This window comes from Gopherus evgoodei, chromosome 14 (assembly GCF_007399415.2).
Source record: "Gopherus evgoodei ecotype Sinaloan lineage chromosome 14, rGopEvg1_v1.p, whole genome shotgun sequence".
Taxonomy (NCBI): Eukaryota; Metazoa; Chordata; order Testudines; family Testudinidae; genus Gopherus; species Gopherus evgoodei.
In genome coordinates this window covers 4,368,210-4,386,965 of record NC_044335.1, presented here as the reverse complement: position 1 = coordinate 4,386,965, position 18,756 = coordinate 4,368,210, and the positions used below count along the sequence as shown (strand labels likewise).

Genomic DNA, 18,756 nt, shown 5'->3' with positions numbered 1-18,756 from the left:
ACTAGGCCTCCCGCTTCCCAGTCACTGGCGCGGGCCGTCTCAGCCGGAGGAACTACGTTTCCCAGGGTGCCCGGCGGGACGGGGGGTGCGGCCCACCCAGGTGGGGATAGTGGGCGGCCGCGGGGGAGCTGATACGAGCCGCAGCAGGAAGTGTGGGGGCAGCGGGGCCACTGAGTGGCAGGAGGAGCCGCCGGGACCCGTCACCCAGGTAGGGGGCGGGGCCTTCACTGCCCCCCCAGCCGCCGGCTCCGCGGGCTCCCCCTGCCTGCGGGGCCGGGCCTGGGTCGAGCTGGGTGGCCCCGGCGGTGGGGATGGGTCTATGGGCAACGGCCCAGGTCTCTGCAGCCTGGGCCAGGTGGCCCCGGGGGGGCCGAATCTGTGGGCCCCCACCCCAGTTCTCTGCAGCCTGGGCCAGGTGGCCCCGGGGGGGCGGAATCTGTGGGCCCCCGCCCCAGGTCTCTGCAGCCTGGGCCAAGTGGCCCCGGGGGGGCAGAATCTGTGGGCCCCCGCCCCAGTTCTCTGCAGCCTGGGCCAGGTGGCCCCGGGGGGGCGGAATCTGTGGGGCCCCGCCCCAGTTCTCTGCAGCCTGGGCCAGGTGGCCCCGGGGGGGGCGGAATCTGTGGGCCCCCACCCGAGGTCTCTGCAGCCTAGGCCAGGTGGCCCCGAGGGGGCGGAATCTGTGGGGCCCCGCCCCAGTTCTGCAGCTGGGGCCAAGTGGCGGGGGGGGGCGGATCTCTGGGTCCCAGCCCTGCAGCCTGAGCCAGGTGGCCCTGGGGATGGGGGTGGGCTTGTGAGTCCTGTCCTAGACTTGGGGCTGAGGGGGCTCTGTGGGTCCTGGGTCGAGATGCTGTGACCCCAGTCCGCTGTCGTTCCTGGAGAGCAATGCTCCATCCTTAGCCAAGCAGCTCACAGGGGCTCCCGGTGCCAGCCGAGCGACTTGTCCCCAGGAAGGTTTGTGGCGAGCTGGAACTGTAGATGCCACAGGCTGTCCTTGCGCATTAAGAATAATCTCCATTCTGGTCATGATGGGACCCAGCGCAAGGTGAGACCTGGAGTCTCAGGGCTGCATCCCCATAAGGGGTAGCTGCAACGTGTTCCATTTCACATGAGTCAGGTGTGGCCCTCTGGCTCCCAGGAAGAGGCCAGCACGCCCCATCATAGGTGTGGAAGGGCAGGCACCTTCGGTTATAGAGTTCAGCCGCCTGCTAACACAGGCAACCCCATCATATCATCCAATTCATAAACTTAAAGTAAACTTGGCCTTGGTTGGGCAAAGTGTATGTGCGCACTCTGCTATGCAGACTTCATGGAAGAGTGCTTGTTTGTACACCAGCCATCTGGCTCTGTCTGATTCTGCCACCCTCAGGGTACTGACTAGTCAGTTTCACTGTCTGGTCCTCACACATGGTGATATAATGCATGTACTGCAAACATGGCAAGAGGAGGTCCTGCTGAGGAATGTTTGAATTCTGACAAGAAACTGCTTTCGCAGGCTTTTAAAATGTAGGTCCTGTCTGCTCAGTGTAATAATTAAGTATGTCTCCTCAGAGTCAGGTGTTACCCTCTGCATTCTTAGTCAAAATACCCCCTCTCTGCACATGTGTGGGTGCTATGCATCTGGCTGTCACCCCTTCTTTGTGGAAGTAGCCACATTTCAGAGAGCTATCTAGACAAACATTCACGAGTGCTCAGCTCCCATTTAGTCACCAAAATACATGGCTAGATTTTCAGAAATGCTCAGCATGAGGGGTACACATTAGATGCTGAGCTCTTTTGAAAATCTGGCCATGAGTGTTGTGATAGAAGCTGCTGGGTGCTAAGCATGTTTGAAAATCTGGGCCTATTTAAATGCCTAAACAAGAGTTGAGCTCTTTTGAAAATCCACCCCCAGGTATTGTTTGAGCACTTGAAAATCTGGCCTTGAGTTCTTTTTAAGGTCAGTCTCCTAGAGTCTGTGACTTGCTCTGGCATCCCCCAAGGTGAAGTGCTATATAAATATAAAATTGTATTATCATCTGGCAGTGAACAGAATTATACAGTTGAATGGAAGGCCCTGAGGAGACTCATTTGCTGATAATGTCTTGATATTTGTTGCAGGAGCAGGATGTATACACTGCTGTCTGGACTATATAAGTACATGTTCCGTAGGGATGAGTACTGCATTTTGATCCTTGGGCTGGACAATGCGGGGAAAACGGTATGTGCTTTTAGTTACGTGTTAACACGGAGGGCACATGCAGCCCCACTCACTCTTCCCCAAAAACACAACTGTGTTATCATGGCCAATTTCTTCCCTGTTGTCACTTCAGTTGTTTCAGGGGTGTTATCCCAAGTATGAATTTGACCCCCATGCATCTAATTTTAGTACAATAAGCCTTCAGAGAGAGACACGCATGGGCTTCGTTAAGCACGTAATCAGCTGTGAACTCTTCCATGACTCTGTGCTATAATGGGAAAACTAAGGGCGATGTTGTGTTCTAAGATTTCATGGAGAATCCTGATCCAATAGGGGGAGAACAGGTCTTGGATAGGATTGTCCTTGCCAATAAAGTGTATATAATACTAGCTAGTTTTATTTCTTCTTCCCTTTCAGACCTTCCTTGAGCAGACTAAAACCCGATTTAATAGGACCTACAAGGGGATGAGCTTATCCAAAATCACTACCACTGTGGGCTTAAACAGTAAGTGAATCCTACAGAGTTAGACAACTAGTGATCATTCTAAGAGTTTACACTGTGAAAATAGTTCCTGATAAGAGGGACCCTACCAACATCCCACCTGCCCACACATGCTTTAAAGAGCAAATGGACTTCTCCATCAGATGGAGAAAACATGCTGGATCTGAAGGCGAGTGTGCCCCTTTTAATGATGCTAAGCCAAACTCGGCCCTGTAATGCCACTGAAGTTAGTTAGCCTGATTCCGATCTTATTTAGACTGGTGTAACTCTACCGAAATCAGTGGGTTTGTATCTGCTGATACCAAGGTGAATTTAACCCACTAATGATAGGTGCTGCTATCCTGCTGAGGATTAAAAGTGTGTGTGATGACTCTTCCAACCTGCCTTCCCTCATGTGGGACTCTGCCTGCCTGTCTGCCTGCTTTAGAGAATAGTCAGTCTGCACTGGGTTATTTTTTCTTTTTTCCCTGCTCTAGTTGGTACTATTGATGTGGGCAAAGCCCGGCTAATGTTCTGGGATCTTGGAGGGCAGGACGAGCTGCAGTCCCTCTGGGACAAGGTAGGGGAAATAACTTTTTTCTATTTTAAATGTTTTGTGTCTCAGAGTTGCAGAGAAACAAGGGTTACTTTATAATTAGTCAGCCCTGCTCCTTAGCACTGACCCTTGTGCTGTTGTTCCACTTGTCTGTTTGAGAGAGTCACAAAAATTAATATTTAACGGTTACACATAGTTTTACAGACACTAACTACTTCTCACAGCACCCATGTCAGGTAAGTACCGCTATTATCATCCCTATGTAACAAGTAGAGGAAATTGAGACAGAGCTTAATAAACCCAGAGGTTGTTATGTGCACTGAACAATAGAGAGGTGTGGTAGCCTAGCCTGTATAGCTTCTTAAAAGATATGTTATTAAATGTAAAATAGGGATATTGATACTGACTTTCATTATATAGTGCTTCTCATCCATAATCTCAAAGTGCTTTACAAGAGCTAGGTATTATCGCTCAAACAGGAGCTATGGGTTTGATGCAAAAATTATTGGGGGAGCTTCTCTAGCCTGTACTGCAGGAGGTCAGATAGTCCCTTGTGGCCTTAAAAATCTATGAAAGCCAGTATTAGAACTCAAGAATTCTTGGCTTGACCATGCCTCTTGGTTATTACAACACTGTGCAAAAGTAAAGTCTGTAACTGTTATCAGCACCAGTCTCCATCCCTAAGAGCCCTGCATGCTGGGCACTAACTTCTCCAGCAGAGTCCTGTGTTGTGTTATAATCTACATTGCCAGGAAGAATTATTACACATCCATCACAATGGCATCTGGCAGCTGTCCAATGTAGACACTGAATAAATGTACCCGCTGGTCAGCCAGACAAGCCACCTTCGCTGTTGGGTGTACTTGTCTGACAATAAACGGAGCCTCACGGCTGCTGGATCAATAGTCAACAAAACACTTGACTAAACATACTTTGTACCATGTTCTAAAAGCCACCCAATCCACACTGGGGTGAACTGTTGGGTGAGGCCAGCTCAACAGGTTCAAATCTGTTTCCTGGAGTTTTGTCATCTCTACGTAGCCCTTTGTGAATTTGTGCATATCAGAAAACATCCGCACAGCTGAGTACCACTGTCGGGCTCTGCCTAAGAGCGCCTGTGGCACTGGAATAGCACAAGGTACTTACTGTAAGTCGTGATTGAGATGTACTGGCAGAATTCAGGAGGAGGCTCATAACAGGAGGAGCAGGCAGTGCATCTTACCTGTCTGGATAGAGGAACTTCGGCAGATCTGTGTGGATGAAGCTTGAAAAATCAACTGCCGGCACAGTGCCTGGCTCTGGCTATTTGATCTCAGTCCGTCTCTTTCATGAATACCAAAAATCTTATTAAATTCACATCAATGTTGAAAAGAGAAGCAAGCAGCCCTGGCTGTTAGATGCTAACACCTGTGCTGTGATTTCAGTACTATGCTGAATCCCACGGGGTCATCTATGTTATCGATTCCACTGATGAAGAGAGGCTCTCGGAATCTAAAAGAGCTTTTGGTGAGTATGCTGGGCTTTTAGCGGCAGTTATGTACTTTTCATTATATCCCATGGAGACTTCCTCTTCTTTCAGTCAACCCCCTTCCTGCCACTCTCATTGAAATACACAGTTGATTTTAGTATGCATGTGATCACCTCCGTGCGTATCATGGCTTGCAGACTGCGTGGTCGTTCTTCGCAGGTATACATTTTGAAATCAATGGGGCTGTTTGTGCGTGTTGCCTGTTCTGTCATTCAGACATTGTTATTGACAAAAACTTTACTTGTTGTCCACTTTAGTTGTCCTGGATCTTTCCTTGGTCTTGTTTTCCTCACCTATCAGCGTTTTGTCCCTTATTCCAAATGTAGCAAATTTTTTATAACCAGGTGTTAACCTAGCCAATTAATACCTGCATAAAATACTCACTATTGATCAAAGTGAAGAGTGGAAGTTGTGATGTTTTTGTACCACGATGAATTTGGCTCTAGAAGGTTTGGTTAAATTAAACAGTGATGCATGTGGTGCCTTTCACTCCTTTCTGTCTATCCAGCCAGTGTAATTTTTGTGTTTGGAGGAGTCTCTGTGTGCTCTAGAGATACCTAGACATTGTCTGTTTCTGTGCCTTACAGAGAAGGTGGTCACCAGTGAAGCTCTGGAAGGGGTTCCCATACTGGTGTTAGCTAACAAGCAGGATGTAGAGGTAAGATCATCTCCTGAGGTTCCAGCCCCATGGATTGTGTTCTCAACTCAGCAAATATTATTTTAGCTCAAAAAAGGTGGGCCGTGTCTTCACTCTGCATTTCTTTCATGCTCTTAGGCTGGTCTCTAATAGCACTGCCATTGCTCAGCAGATGTAATTGCTGTGAATTTAATTTTCAAGTATTTTCTGCTTCCTCCCCCACCCCATTGTAAAACGACTCTATAGCAAATATTTCCATCTTTTCAGTAGCTGTTGTGTACTTTATGTAAACACCAACATGGTACATGTGTTTTTTTTTTATAGTGACCCAATACAGCTGATCCCATTTTTGATGAGTAATAATACTCAGTGAAACTATTTTGTGCTGTGCTCATGTAACATCATACCAGTGTGACAAATCATGTGATGAGATGCTCTCATTTCTCTTTCCTTTAACCAGACCAGCACTACTCAATGAGACAGTCTGTGCTACAGCTCTCCTTCGGAAAAAGCTGTGAATTGCAGAGGATAAAGTCTGCTTTTTCTTGGGTTTATAATTTCAAAACTTTCTTGGCTATATAGAATTACAGAATAGACCTACTGTAGTTTCAGATCAGATTGTGGATGCTGTTTGGGTGACAGTTTGCTGTTCTAAGGAAATATAAGACTTCACCCTTCTCTCTTTCCTTTTTGCATATGGTCTACCTGAATTCCAATAGCTGCAGTACCATCACTCGTCCTCTATAGGGCGCCAGATACATTTAATAGGCACATAGGATTTTCAATACCAGTTCACTGGTCTAAAGGTCTGGTATTCTGCTTCAAAGGAAGCTAATGCCGACTGCCCTCTGCCCCGGGGTAAAGCCCCTAGCTAGATCCCGCATCACTGTGAAGTACCTTTCTGATACAATGCCTTAGGGGATTTGATTCTTATTTTAGAACATTGGTACAGATGTTAAATGTAACCATTTAAAAAATAATCTTGCCCTAATCAGGAGGCCACATGGTCTGGAAGAATTAGTATAGGCCTGAGAGCCAGGGCCTTCTGAATTCTAGCCCTTGTTTTGCCGCTGACTAGCTCTGTGACTTGAGGATGTCACTGAATCTCTTATTTCAGATTCTCTGTCTGTAAAAGGAGCTGCTTTACTGTGGGGAAACTGGAATATAAGCTGCCATGAAACAGTGTAACTTACACCAGGGCCCCATAATCCATTTCCATCTTCGCTCTCAGATTCAGCCACTCACAACCAGTCCTACACACTGGGTCCAAGAACTGTTCCAGTTTGCCCTGGCCCTTCAGAGTAGCAGCATTTTGCATTGTCAACAGCATAAACTACAAGTTCAATGCAAGAAGGCTGCACAATGCTCACAGGAGCGTGGAACCTCGCCGCTGGGATTTGACGAGACGCTGTGTTGTATCAGATGCATAGTCAGTGCTGATCTGAATCTTCAAAATTAGAACTTTTTTGCATTTAGATGGGCTGCAGACAGACTGATTTGGTGACAGAGCTATGAAACCTCACAGTTTCTCCCACAAAGATATTTCAAGCGGTTTTGAGTGGGAATCTCTAATATTTAGAAAAGTTTACCTTTTGTTTGATTGCTTATCATAGTAAAACCTGCACAAATGTGAACTTACTCTTTTTCCTATGTGAACGGTGTTATAAAAATGTCAAACTAAAACTTCTGGGACACAATTATATCGTGGGAAAATTGTGGGGCTGAAACTTCATGCAAAAAAATTTTCGTTTTGGAAAACTGTGACCTGCCCATTTATAACATATGCTGAGTATTGGCTGTGGTATGTAAACCTAGGGAGATGTGGTCATTGCAGGGGAATCGTGTGTGATTTCTGAAAATTATGTCAAACTCCAGAGCTTTGGAGAGCTCTCATTTTTGTTTTGTTTTTTTGTTTTTTCTGATAAGCCTTACAGAAGGAGATGGGAGGATTATTGGTGATCTTGCCTAGTAGTTGTTAAGGGTGCAGAGTTTAGGAAATTTGCCTCTTTCTGCCGCTACTGGCAATTCCAATTTTTGATAATACCTAGTTTATGTAGCACTTTTCAGCAGTGGCTGTCAACATGCTTAATAAAGGAGGCTTGTGTTAATATCCTCATTTTACAGATGGGGAAACTGAGGCACAGAAGCAGTGACTTGCCAAAAGTCACCTAGCCTGTCAGTGGCAGAGCCAGGAACAGAACCCAGGTCTGAATTTCAGGCCAGTGCTGTATCCACTAGGAAACACTGCCTCCCTACTATTTTAACCTCTCCATAAAACAAGATTATATGCTAGTAAACAAAGAATACTAGGGCCGATGGGGTATGCTAGTCATGCATTTTCTTTTTCTTTAAATGTTTCTCACAGTCAGGGTTGCTGCCCATCCTGGAATTAGCGGAACAGTCCCAATCTTATTCCTGACCTGTTAGTCAGTTGCTCATGAGGCATTTAAAGAGCCCATATTTATTTCAGGCGTATTCCTGACATTGTGGCCCTGCATCACCAGTCGAGGACGTGCAAATAGACAGGGTCCCTAAACGTGGAGCACTTCCCCTGGGGCCCTCTGCAGATCCTTCATAAAAGGATTTAAGCCTGCTCCTATGATTTAAAAGCAAGACCGTTTTGGGAAGTGACTGTGTCTTGGAAACAGCCATTCTTCATCAAGGGGAATTTGTGGAATTGGCTGTTTATGGAGAGCTGAGGTGCAGATTTATTCCTCCAGTGAAAACTCTGTTTCCCCGGTTATGTGACTTTGCTTTGAAATAGCTAATGAATCTGACCTTTGCAGAGCAGTCCCTGTGTGGGTTGTATTGTTGTAATGACGTGCTGTTCTGTGTGCTTACCGATCTGGTTTCCATCGCTTTGTTCTTAGTTTAGATGCTTTTACATCAGAAACAAAATGACGTTCTAAAACATCTCTTCACAAGAATGAGGGAAAAATAACCTTAAACTATGCTGACGTTCTCTCACAAGCACGAAACCTTTAAATGTCTGTCCAAAAGGAACGGTGATGTAACTTCCTTCTCCATTGCCTTTTCAGGATCCCAATTTATGCCTTCCTTTTGGAGGCTGCGAGAGAGCAACTGCTCTGTCAAAAGGGGTGTGTCCCTGTATCAACAACCTGTGTTTGACCCCCGCATCTGTTTTTCCTCTTGAGACAAAGTGTGATAAATCCTCAAAGCAGATTCATTGTCCTAGTGCTGCTTAATGTAGTCAGCATAAACCCTGCTTTAGTTTTCCTCTGACCTGCATTTCCATTGAGAGTAAATGATTGCCTGGTTCTATAAGTCACAATAAGGAACCATCACAGCAGGGGCAACAAGAAAGAGAAGTGACCGAAATAGAGTAAAAGTTGTTCCTAGCCCCCTAGATGACTACAGCATTCAAAACTAGGGAGAGGAGGGAGTGGAGCCTCTCCAAGTTTGTTTGTGCCACTGAGTGGTGAAAACATCTCCCCCCAGGTCCTTCGTAGAGACTTGGACACGGTGAAGTAGACTGACTCTCTCGGCCTCTACATTGCAGCACAGAAGGGCTTCCAGTGGCCAAACATGTGAAGTTAATAGATCATGGAGACTGACCATGATGGTGGCTGGCATGCGTGTCCCTTTTGAAAAGCCTCGAGGCTGGCTATTTTGCACAGAACAGAGCGAGCAGCAGTGAAGATGGTCTTTATTTCTCATCCTGATTTCTTTTGTTCTGGCCAATTCTCCAAAGCCTGTGAGTGGGAGCCTGGGATCTCTTCTGAAAGCCAAATCAGTTTTCCAGCTTATAGTGAGTCTAATATCAAACTAACCTGGTGTTGTAGCGGTATCTACTGTTCCACGTTGGTAAGGGTCAAAGTCTGTAAAGTCTTGTCCCTTCTGCAGGGGTTGGATGAGAGAAGTCACCACCCTGCTATTGTAGCATAGCCCCTCTGTTGAGCAGTAGCAGATGTTGAGGCCTTGCTTGTTGGCTTCTGAGTGGAGGAGAAATCAGTGATGCAGAATCTGGCTATATTCAAAGTGTAACCTAGTGACTGTATTGACACACGTACCAATCCTGGAAGACAGAGATGCCAGCAGTCTCTTCTTTCAGCAATCTCAGCCTAGCACCAAAGCCTGATTCCCAGGGAGCAACTCTTCCTCTAGAAGTGACTTGAACCAAAGCCTACAGCAGAGAGCAAATGCTCCTGCTTTGCACTCCACTCCCTCTGTCCCAGAACCTTGACCAGCCAAAATCTAACACAAGTGTTTCTTTCAAGACTAAAGTTGCTTGCACACAGAGGAAAAGAACTTGGAAGACTGGATGTAACAGTACCACCAGATGTCTACTGTAACCATAGTGTGCCTTACTGGCCTATTTGGATTGGTACAAGTGAATTCACTGAAGCTGGTACTCCTTGGACCTAGCTGGCTGTTGTGGTACAGTTATAGCGCTTGGGGTTGTGATGTTGTGTGGGCTGTCGATGTGCCCACACTAGTGGGAGGGGGGAGATTAAAGGGGGAGTATCCAGTTGAGAGGTAAAAGCCCCCTATTATTTAAGGGCTAGATCCTGCCATTCAGGAGAATTTCTACAGATTGGGGTAGCAGGGGAGCATATACCCCCTCTGCTCTATCCCAAAATACCAGTTCAGACCGTAGAACTGTTATCTTCCCTGAACTCCAGATCGTAACACACAGCATCCTACAGGGCCCTCTCACCTCTTCTCTTGCATCTTGCTGCTCTTTGCAATTTTGGAGATTCTGAAAAGTCACATCAGATGTGATAGCCAAATGAGTCAGTGCTCTGTGCTAGCCACAAGCCTTCCGTGAAGAATCTGACGTAACTTATCAAAACATAACAAGCTGAATGTTGTCCCTTCAGCTTCCATTACCTCAGAGGTTTTAATGTCCATCAGCTTAGCACTGCAAAGTCGCACTTACCAAAAAAAAGCCATGTTACAGTAAATACTGTGCCTTTCCTAGGCAGCATTCCTCATCCTCACTAGTCCTGATCTTGGCCTGAAATTCCATTTGTCAGGAGGTGATTAGCTCTGCCCTTCTCGTTGCTCAGCGAACATTGTGCTGGGGTGACTCCAGTGGCTGAGAAGATGCCTACAAAATCTAAGGAGTGCAGTCATTTCAGTGTGGTGGTGTCTCTCTCACCTTCCAGACCCTCTGTTGTGAGTTCTGCCTCTCCCAAGGGCCCAGTCAAACTCCCAACGCAATTAGTGTTCGAGTGCGCCACGCAAGAGTTAGCTGTTCATCAGGTGGCTGGACACGTGTTTACACATTGCAGCCTTTGCAGTTGGTTAAAGAAGTGTAGAGTTGATTGTTGTGGCTCCATGGCTGGCGAACTGTAGCATATGGTCTAAGTAGTACAGTGGATTTGTACACTCGCCTTTCGCTGCTGGAGAGCAGGAGTTCAAAGTCCAGCTTGAGGCACAAGAGCAAACAGTTTCCTGTTAGTCCTGGTTGGTTCACAAGAAGTTGCACAAGTAGCAGTCACTGTTCAAGTGCTAGAATAGCGAGGGGAGGGGCACAAGGCCACATTCGTGGCATTGGCTGAGCTGGGCAGGGATCCATATGCTAACCATGGCTCAAACTGGCAATAGCCCCTCACTTTCAGGAGCACTGAGTAATAACGGAACTCACTTACAGCACTCTTCCTCAGAGGACTCACCTATGTTAACCATGCAGCGCCTCAGCGCACTGCAATACATCTCAGGGATCATTACCCCCAGCTTGCAGACAAGGAAGATAAATTTAAGGTCTAGCCTTGTAGAAGATGGATTTTCTTCTGGCGAGCACAATCTGCCCAAATTACACCAGTAATCTTTTTTCCTTGTCTCTGTTAATTGTGAGTGTAAAATCCTGCTCCTTGGACAGATGAAGACCTGATTTGCTCCTTGAACAAGATACTTAACTGGCTCAAAGGTAGGTGTCAGTGTGTAACCAGCTGCAGGTTCAAACTGTGCTTGCAAAGAGGGAGGCTGGGCTAATGCTTGGTTAAAAATAAAGCACTTAAATGACCTGTCCAGGACTACTAAGAGAGCATCAGTGTTGGAACAGGAGTTAGAGCTTATGAGATCCCAGCTCTCAGACTTTTGCTTAGGCCACCACATCTCCTCTTCTCCACCCTCCTGCTCTAATTTAGAAATATGGAAACTCTGCATTGGCCTGTGTGTCAAATCATTTCCTGTGGCTAACATTCATATGTACATTAATCACTTTTTAATTGATCTTTTCAAGTCTGTTTAGATCTTTTAGAGGCTTCTTAATTAATCATTGCTAGTTTCTGGAGCCTGAGCTCCAACTGTCTTTTGCTTAAGTATGTAAGTCAGTGTGGCAGTTAGCAAGCAGGATGCAAATAATGATGGGATCATGGCTTTCTGTTAACAGACAACAGTGTCACTGAGGGAATCCAGAAGGAAAATTTCAACACTTTCATTTGACCAGAGCCGGCTCTAGCAATTTCGCTGCCCCAAGCACGGTGGCATGCTGCGGGGGGCGCTCTGCCGCTTGCCAGTTCCGCGGCTCCGGTGGACCTCCCGCAGGCGTTCCTGCGGAGGGTCCGATGGTTCCGTGGTTCTGGTGGAGCTGCCGCAGGCGTGTCTGTGGGAGGTCCACTGGAGCCGCAGGACCAGCGGACCATCCGCAGAAACGCCTGCGACAGGTCTACTGAAGCCGCGGGACCAGCGGACCCTCCACAGGCACGCCTGCGGCAAGTCCACCGAAGCCACCTGCCACCCTCCCAGCAACCAGCAGAGCCCCCCCCCGCAGCGTGCAGCCCCAAGCAGGCGCTTGGCACTCTATGGCCTGGAGCCGGCCCTGCATTTGACCCTAACGTGTTCTAAAGTTTCTACAATCTGTGTTTGAGTAGCATCACTGTACGGTGACGGTAATGACACTTAGAGAGGTGAGAACTACAGGACTCCAGTGGTGCCAGGAGGAGGGGAGAACCAAAGTTCTCTTGTCATCCTGACACGGGAGGACTTAATCTGAAAGCCTGATTTATGGTTCTGAGAAGGTTAAAGCTTCCTCATGGCAATGTTGTGTCAGGGAAGGTTAGGAGCAGGGTAGGTCACATTGGCCCTCGTCTTTTTTTATTCACTTACATGTTCTAAAATCAATTCATCCTAGCAGTTTGAGCATGTGTACAACATACCTGCGCCCAAGAACTGGTCAGCCTATGTCAACTGAGAACAGGCTGACCCAGCGGCATAGAAAGTACACAGGTAAAGCAAGTTCCAGAGTGAAGAGCCCTCTAAGAAGAATATACTACCCCCTGCCAGAAGAGAAGTGTAGGGAGGCCACATCAGCTGATGGAAATATTGCAGAGCCTTGAGATGACATCTGAGCTGTTTTCTTTGAGTGCTGCTAGTGCATTCAATGCTCAGGAAACACCATCCCTTTCCCAGGGTGTGCTACAGAAACATACAAATCAGTTCCTTTCTGTCTAGGATTCTGGCCGGAGCGCGGGTTGGTGCAGGCCCCCTGTTGAAGTGGTTTTGGAAAGGCTTTGTGAAGTTCAGGTGTTGTAGGGAGTGATTTGGAGGAGAGCTTGTTTGGTGGATGGAAAGTTAGAAGCCTTTCCATGCACATGGGTTTGAAAGGGATACAGAGGGTGCTCTGCTCTGTACTTCACTCCGCAGTGGATATTGGTTTGTGTCACTAACCCATTGCACAATTTGGCATGACAGTGTCTACTTGGGAGAGGCCTGTGCCTTGGAGGGCCAGATTAATGTACCTAATTATAGACATGTCTGAAGCTAGTGAGATCATTGCTACACTTTCAAAAACATTAAAGTTCACTCCAAAGGCAAGAGCATTCTGTTTCAGATGGAAATAAATAAGGATGATGTTGTGATGTTCTGGTTAACGATGGTCAGAAGGCAGAGTCCAAGTGGAGCACCCTGGACAACAGCTGAAAACCTCTCTGCTTTCCGTAGGAGGCGGAATACTGGAAACTGCTCTGAGCACAGCAGGATCCATTTCGGAGGGGTGGGACAATGATCTCTATTGTAGCATATGAGGGCTATATTTTATGGCTTCCCTTACAGACCTGTCTGTCGATCCCTGACATCAAGACCGCATTTAGTGACTGCATTAACAAAATTGGGAGGAGAGACTGCCTGACACAGGCCTGCTCAGCTCTCACTGGGTAAGTGTGGGTCTGGACAGTGTCGTGGGGAAATACTGCCGCAACCAAGCGTATGTTGCTAGAATGGGCTAGCCATTTGCAGGGTGCTCAGAGAAGTGGGACAGAGAAAAGAAGGACAGCATTATGTGGGTCTGGTAAGAGGGTCACAAGGGAGCCCTGCTTCCTTGTCAGAGCCCAGGGATTTCTGTGTGCATTGCTCATCTGCACTAAGACCAGGTACCCTCCCTGGCTCATGAACATGCTCAGTGCTATAGGACCTTGAGACTCTGGATTGTGCAACGGTTTGTGACATGGCTTTATTGCTTAATGACCCAGCACCGTGATCCCAGTTGCATGAGTTAACTTTGCCGCAAGCTATTTTCCAGAGAAAACCAAATGGGAATATGACTGCATTTGTGATGCTGGCAGTGGAAGGGCTGGGTGAGTGTCTGTTCTCGGAAGAAGAGAAGTAACTACCCTCTAGCCATCCTTCTGGTTTCTCAGGCAGGAGGTGTGCTTACTTTAAGTAGATATGTCTGAGCATAAAACTGCAGCATGAATGCACAGGTGACTGAGGTGCTGCTTGTGGTTAGAACAATGGGGTAGAAGTGAGGTGATCACCCAGTGTAATCTTGGGAAAAAATCACATAACTTCTCCAAATGTCACCCTCTGTACAGTAGGGCTAACAATCACTACCTACTTTGTATAAAGCTCTTGAATCTTGGAATGAAAAGTGTTACACTGTATTAGGGTGACCAGACAGCAAATGTGAAAAATCGGGACAGGGAGTGGGAGGTAATAGGAGCCTGTATAAGAAAATGACCCCAAAATCGGGACTGTCCCTATAAAATTGGGACATCTGGTCACCCTACTCTGTACAAATGCAAAGTAGTATTATGAGGGCTTGTCTGCATTACTGGCTGGATCGACGGACAGCGATCGATCCAGCAGGGGTCGATTTATCACGTCTAGACACGATAAATCGTCCGCCAAGAGCTCTTCCGTCGACTCCGGTACTCCGCCAGGGTGAGAGGCGCAGGCGGAGTCGCCGGGGGAGCATCAGCCATCGACTTACCGCAGTGAAGACACCGCGGTGAGTAGATCTAAGTATGTCGAGTTCAGCTACGTTATTCTTTTTTTTTTTATTATTATTAAAGTTGTGTAACTCAGATCGATTTCCCCCCACCTAGTGTAGACCAGGCCTTAGTGGTTAAAAAAGGCTACAATGCAGGCTCTGAATGCAAGCTCTGAATCCAGGCAGGTTGAGTGTACCCCGCCAGCTTTGGTTAGCTGCTAGCAAAGCAGCAATGCCTTAGAGAGAACAGGAGAAAAGAACCTTCTCAAATAGAAGAGCCACTGATGTAATCTTTGCAATTTCTTCCAAGGAGATGAACAAAAGCTCAGTATCTGGGTGATAGCCTGAAGCAGGAATGGAAGCCAATAGCCGTGTGAAATGCAGCCTTTCCAGTTCAGAGTTGTGTGCAAACATTTTGATCTGAGGAATTTTCTTTCCCCTTGTTCTGAGTTTGGGGTTTGAACTAGTGGAAAATTAATTTAATTAAACTCAAACCGTGTTTAACCCTGGCAGAGCTGTGAGTTCCCTGGAGCACCCGGTCACACAAGGGAACACTGCAGGTGTGTCTGGCAGGTTTGCAGACATGGAGCCAGAGCTGGCTAGACATTCATAGTAAAGTCTCCATCTTGTTGAATGTTGAGTGATTGGATGCTTTGCATAAGACTTTCATGCAGCCACTAACTACAGCAAATTGGATCTAAAACATGGTGTATGAGCTGGGACCCAAATTAAAAGGCATAAACAGCAGGGAACCAAAGAGAAGAATATGTTTAAAATTTGATGCGTACAACTGAATCCTGTTCCTCAGATGCATGAGAAGCCAGTGTAATAATCCAAAGGAAGGATTGCAGGGAACAGAGAGAACTAAACATGCTGGGGTGAGTGGTCAGCATAGCATGGCGGGGGCTGTGACTCTGCTTTTGTCTTGTTTTCTCAGCAATGGGGTGAACGAGGGAATTGAGTGGATGGTGAAATGCGTGGTGAGGAACATTCACCGACCCCCGAGGCAGAAGGACATCACGTAAGAAGTTGCTGGGTAACTGAAGCACAGACAGCTTCTTCCCATACAGGCTGCTCTTTCTACAGAAGAAGGGCCACAAGACTCCTATTACACCTGATTCTTTCGTAGTTTGTTTGGAGGCAAACATTCTTTTTCTATATCTGAAAAGAACTGTAAGAGCCAAGGATTTGGACTAGAAAATGTTTCTAGCATTGTGTATTAATCCCTTGGCCTGAGAGCACACAGCCTTCCCAAACACTGAGTAGTAACTCATGCTGCAGCGAGGCTGTGCAAGTGCAGAGGATTTAGAGATTTCTACTTCATCGCTTTAGGCTGGGGATGTATGATTCTTGAGTTCTTAATCTAATAGATGCAAGAGACCAGTTCATTGGATTCTCATGTTCCAGTCGCTGATGGAAGCTACTTCCAAATCTTAGTTATATCACAGGTGGTCGCTGTGTGTGGGTGAAGGACAGAGGGGAGAGGACTCCACCACCCCAGTAATCATTGTAGGTGGTGTTACTGGCCTTATTTATGCAGTTGTTAATGCAATGGGTAGGGTCAATGTTGATTATATTTCTATTTCCACTGTGGCAAAGTTGAGCTGTGACTTTACAGTACCGCAGAGATGGAAGCCAGCCCCCCGGCAGCTGCATGATGGCATGTAAGCTCACAATGGGCTATTTTAACTGGAAAATGACCTTCAGAAGTGTCGCCTCATGTTGATTGTCAATAGCGCTATTGTGCTGTCTGTCTACCTGAGAGAATACCTGGTATCTGTACTGTAAATAGGAGGGATTGGGGCCCTCTGTATGTATGTTCCAGGATGAATGCTGTGCCTGTAAGCTGGGTAGGATAAGTATACAATAAAGCTTCATGCTTCTCTGCCTGTTTCCCTTGCTGATATGGTTGTTTAATAGGCCCCCAAACGAAAGTATTAGTGGCACTCGCCCTTTGCAGCAGGCTTCTGGTCACTGGAAATGAAATAGAAAGAATGCAGAAATGCCACTCTCCCTGCCAAACCACATTTACCCCAAGCCTGTTGGTATCTGATAATGTGATCAGAAACTATTAATGAGATCAAGTATCAGAGGGTAGCCGTGTTAGTCTGGATCTGTAAAAGCTGCAAAGAGTCCTGTGGCGCCTTATAGACTAACAGACGTTTTGGAGCATGAGCTTTCATGGGTGAATACCCACTTCGTCAGAGGCATGTAGTGGAAATGTCCAGGGGCAGGTATATATATGCAGGCAAGCTAGAGGTAATGAGGTGTTACCTGCACAAGTGCTCCCTTCATTCCTCTTTTGAAACAAGACACTTGAGTGAAGTTTAAGAGCAGTTGGCAGGGGTGGCTGGGTGCTGTGGCTATGCTAATGTCCAAACACAGCTGGACCTGAATGAGTGATAACTTGCACAAGACAGTAAAGTGGTATTTGTTCAAACCTTTGATGCATTGCATTAACGTGCCAGGTTCCTCTGAGGTTTTCCTATGCAGTTTAAACTCAAAGCTGTGTGATAAAGGCTGTGACTAATCCACTCGCCTCGAGGACAAGGGTCTGAACCAGCTATGAGCACACTGTAAGAACATGAGTACACAGTAAAGTCCGTGGAAGTTGTTCGTGCTCACTGGAGAGTAGGCTCTGACCCAGGCCAGCAGTGGTGGGAAAGGCAGTTTAGGATTTTGGCAGATAGTTCTTTTGGAGAGGATGTGGCTAGGGTTGTTTTTTCAAACAGGCTGAACCCCATCTAATCAAATGAACCAGATCTGAGAGATGTGAGTCCTGTCCCTTAATGCACGACTGGAACTTACTCAGGTACTACGGGAAGGAGGGTGGTATAAGAACCTCTGAAGAGTAGCTGTAAAGGATCAGAGGGGTAGCCATGTTAGTCTGGATCTGTGAAAAGCGAAAGAGTCCTGCGGCACCTTATAGATGAACAGACGTATTGGAGAATGAGCTTTGGTGGGTGATACTCACTTCGTCAGACGCAGCTAATGAGTAGCTGTTTGGCTGCTGCACCAGCCTAATGCTCTATTGGAAGCAAAGGGGTGAATCACTGAGAACTGTCTGCCTTTGAATTCACCTTTTCTGACAACATATCGAACCCTGGGGGGAGGGTGTTTAATAGTGGATGTGTTGGCAAATGCTGTGTTTTTGTCTATCGCTGCAGGGAGTGCAAGAAAATGGGGAATGTACAAAGAAGGGAAAATTCCACTGATGCACAGGCCTTCTTACAGAGTTCAGGACTGTGTGTTACTGGATGCATGTGAAGGGCTACAAACAAGGCATGAACCTATTGCAGAGGGTGTTGAGACCCATATTGCTCACATTTAACCCAGGGTAAGTGCAGAGTATATCCACTGCAGACAGTCGGATTATTCTGAGTTTACCCCACTCAATGAGAGCAGAATTTGGGCCATTTGGCTTTTGAAGTGACCCCAGTTTGGAGAAAGGGAAAGCCAGCATGTCCTGATGAGATACAGGAACAATTTCAGGAGGCTGCATCGCTCTTCCCAGCACCTAAGGTGACCAACTGTCCCAATTTTATAGGGACAGTCCCGGTTTTTGGGTCTTTTTCTTATATAGACTGTTACCCTCTACCCCGTCCTGATTTTTCACACTTGCTGTCTGGTCACCCTACCAGCACCAGTGTGAGATTTCTTCTCACTTGCACCAATAAGTGATGTGTTACCTTCCTTTGCTTTGTAAGTGACGACCTGACAGGTGTGAAGTGGCCTTGCTAAGGAGGAGCACAGCAGTTACAGATTTCTTCTTACTTTAAAACAAAAAAGCCTCCTATGAGAAGTTCTCAGCTGCCCACACTCTCCAGTTCTGTGCTGAGGAAAGGGTAAAGTGAAAGAGACTGTTCTCAGACAGCAGTCCATACATCCCTCTTCCTTTAGGAAATTCCAGCTGACCCCTGCAGCACCTACCAACACTACACAAGATGTCAGGGGGGAAAAATAAAATTATTTAATTGAAGCTCGTGGGGAACTAGAGACTGAATGTAATTACTCAGTTTGAATGTTGCCAGGGCCCCAGCCTGGCTCAGAAGAGCTGCCAAATTCCAGTAAATTTAACACAAGGATGACAGATCCTGTTCACCAGCAACAGGCTGGTCTAACCGCAACTCCCTTCTCATGCACAGTCCATTGCTCAGAGGAACACTTGCCGCAATGAGAGACACAGCAGGAATGCAGGATTGC

The 18,756-nt window shown here is 46.8% G+C and overlaps 1 protein-coding gene across 4 annotated transcripts; it reads left to right on the top strand.

Moving 5' to 3' along the window:
- The first annotated feature begins 82 nt into the window (after positions 1 to 82).
- On the top strand, positions 83 to 16,446 carry ARFRP1 (ADP ribosylation factor related protein 1). Of its 4 annotated transcripts, none has more exons than XM_030532938.1 (8): positions 83 to 208; positions 2,098 to 2,197; positions 2,594 to 2,681; positions 3,155 to 3,237; positions 4,638 to 4,719; positions 5,329 to 5,399; positions 13,398 to 13,498; positions 15,491 to 16,446. In XM_030532938.1, exons 2-8 carry the CDS (start codon positions 2,105 to 2,107, stop codon positions 15,576 to 15,578), a joined length of 606 nt encoding a protein of 201 aa, XP_030388798.1. In that variant the 5' UTR covers positions 83 to 208; positions 2,098 to 2,104; the 3' UTR covers positions 15,579 to 16,446. The 4 variants fall into 4 exon arrangements, with proteins under 4 accessions (XP_030388798.1, XP_030388797.1, XP_030388799.1 ...); XM_030532936.1 differs by lacking the exon at positions 83 to 208 and adding an exon at positions 1,022 to 1,042; XM_030532937.1 differs by lacking the exons at positions 83 to 208; positions 13,398 to 13,498; positions 15,491 to 16,446 and adding exons at positions 876 to 1,042; positions 8,417 to 10,277.
- Positions 16,447 to 18,756: the final 2,310 nt, after the last annotated feature.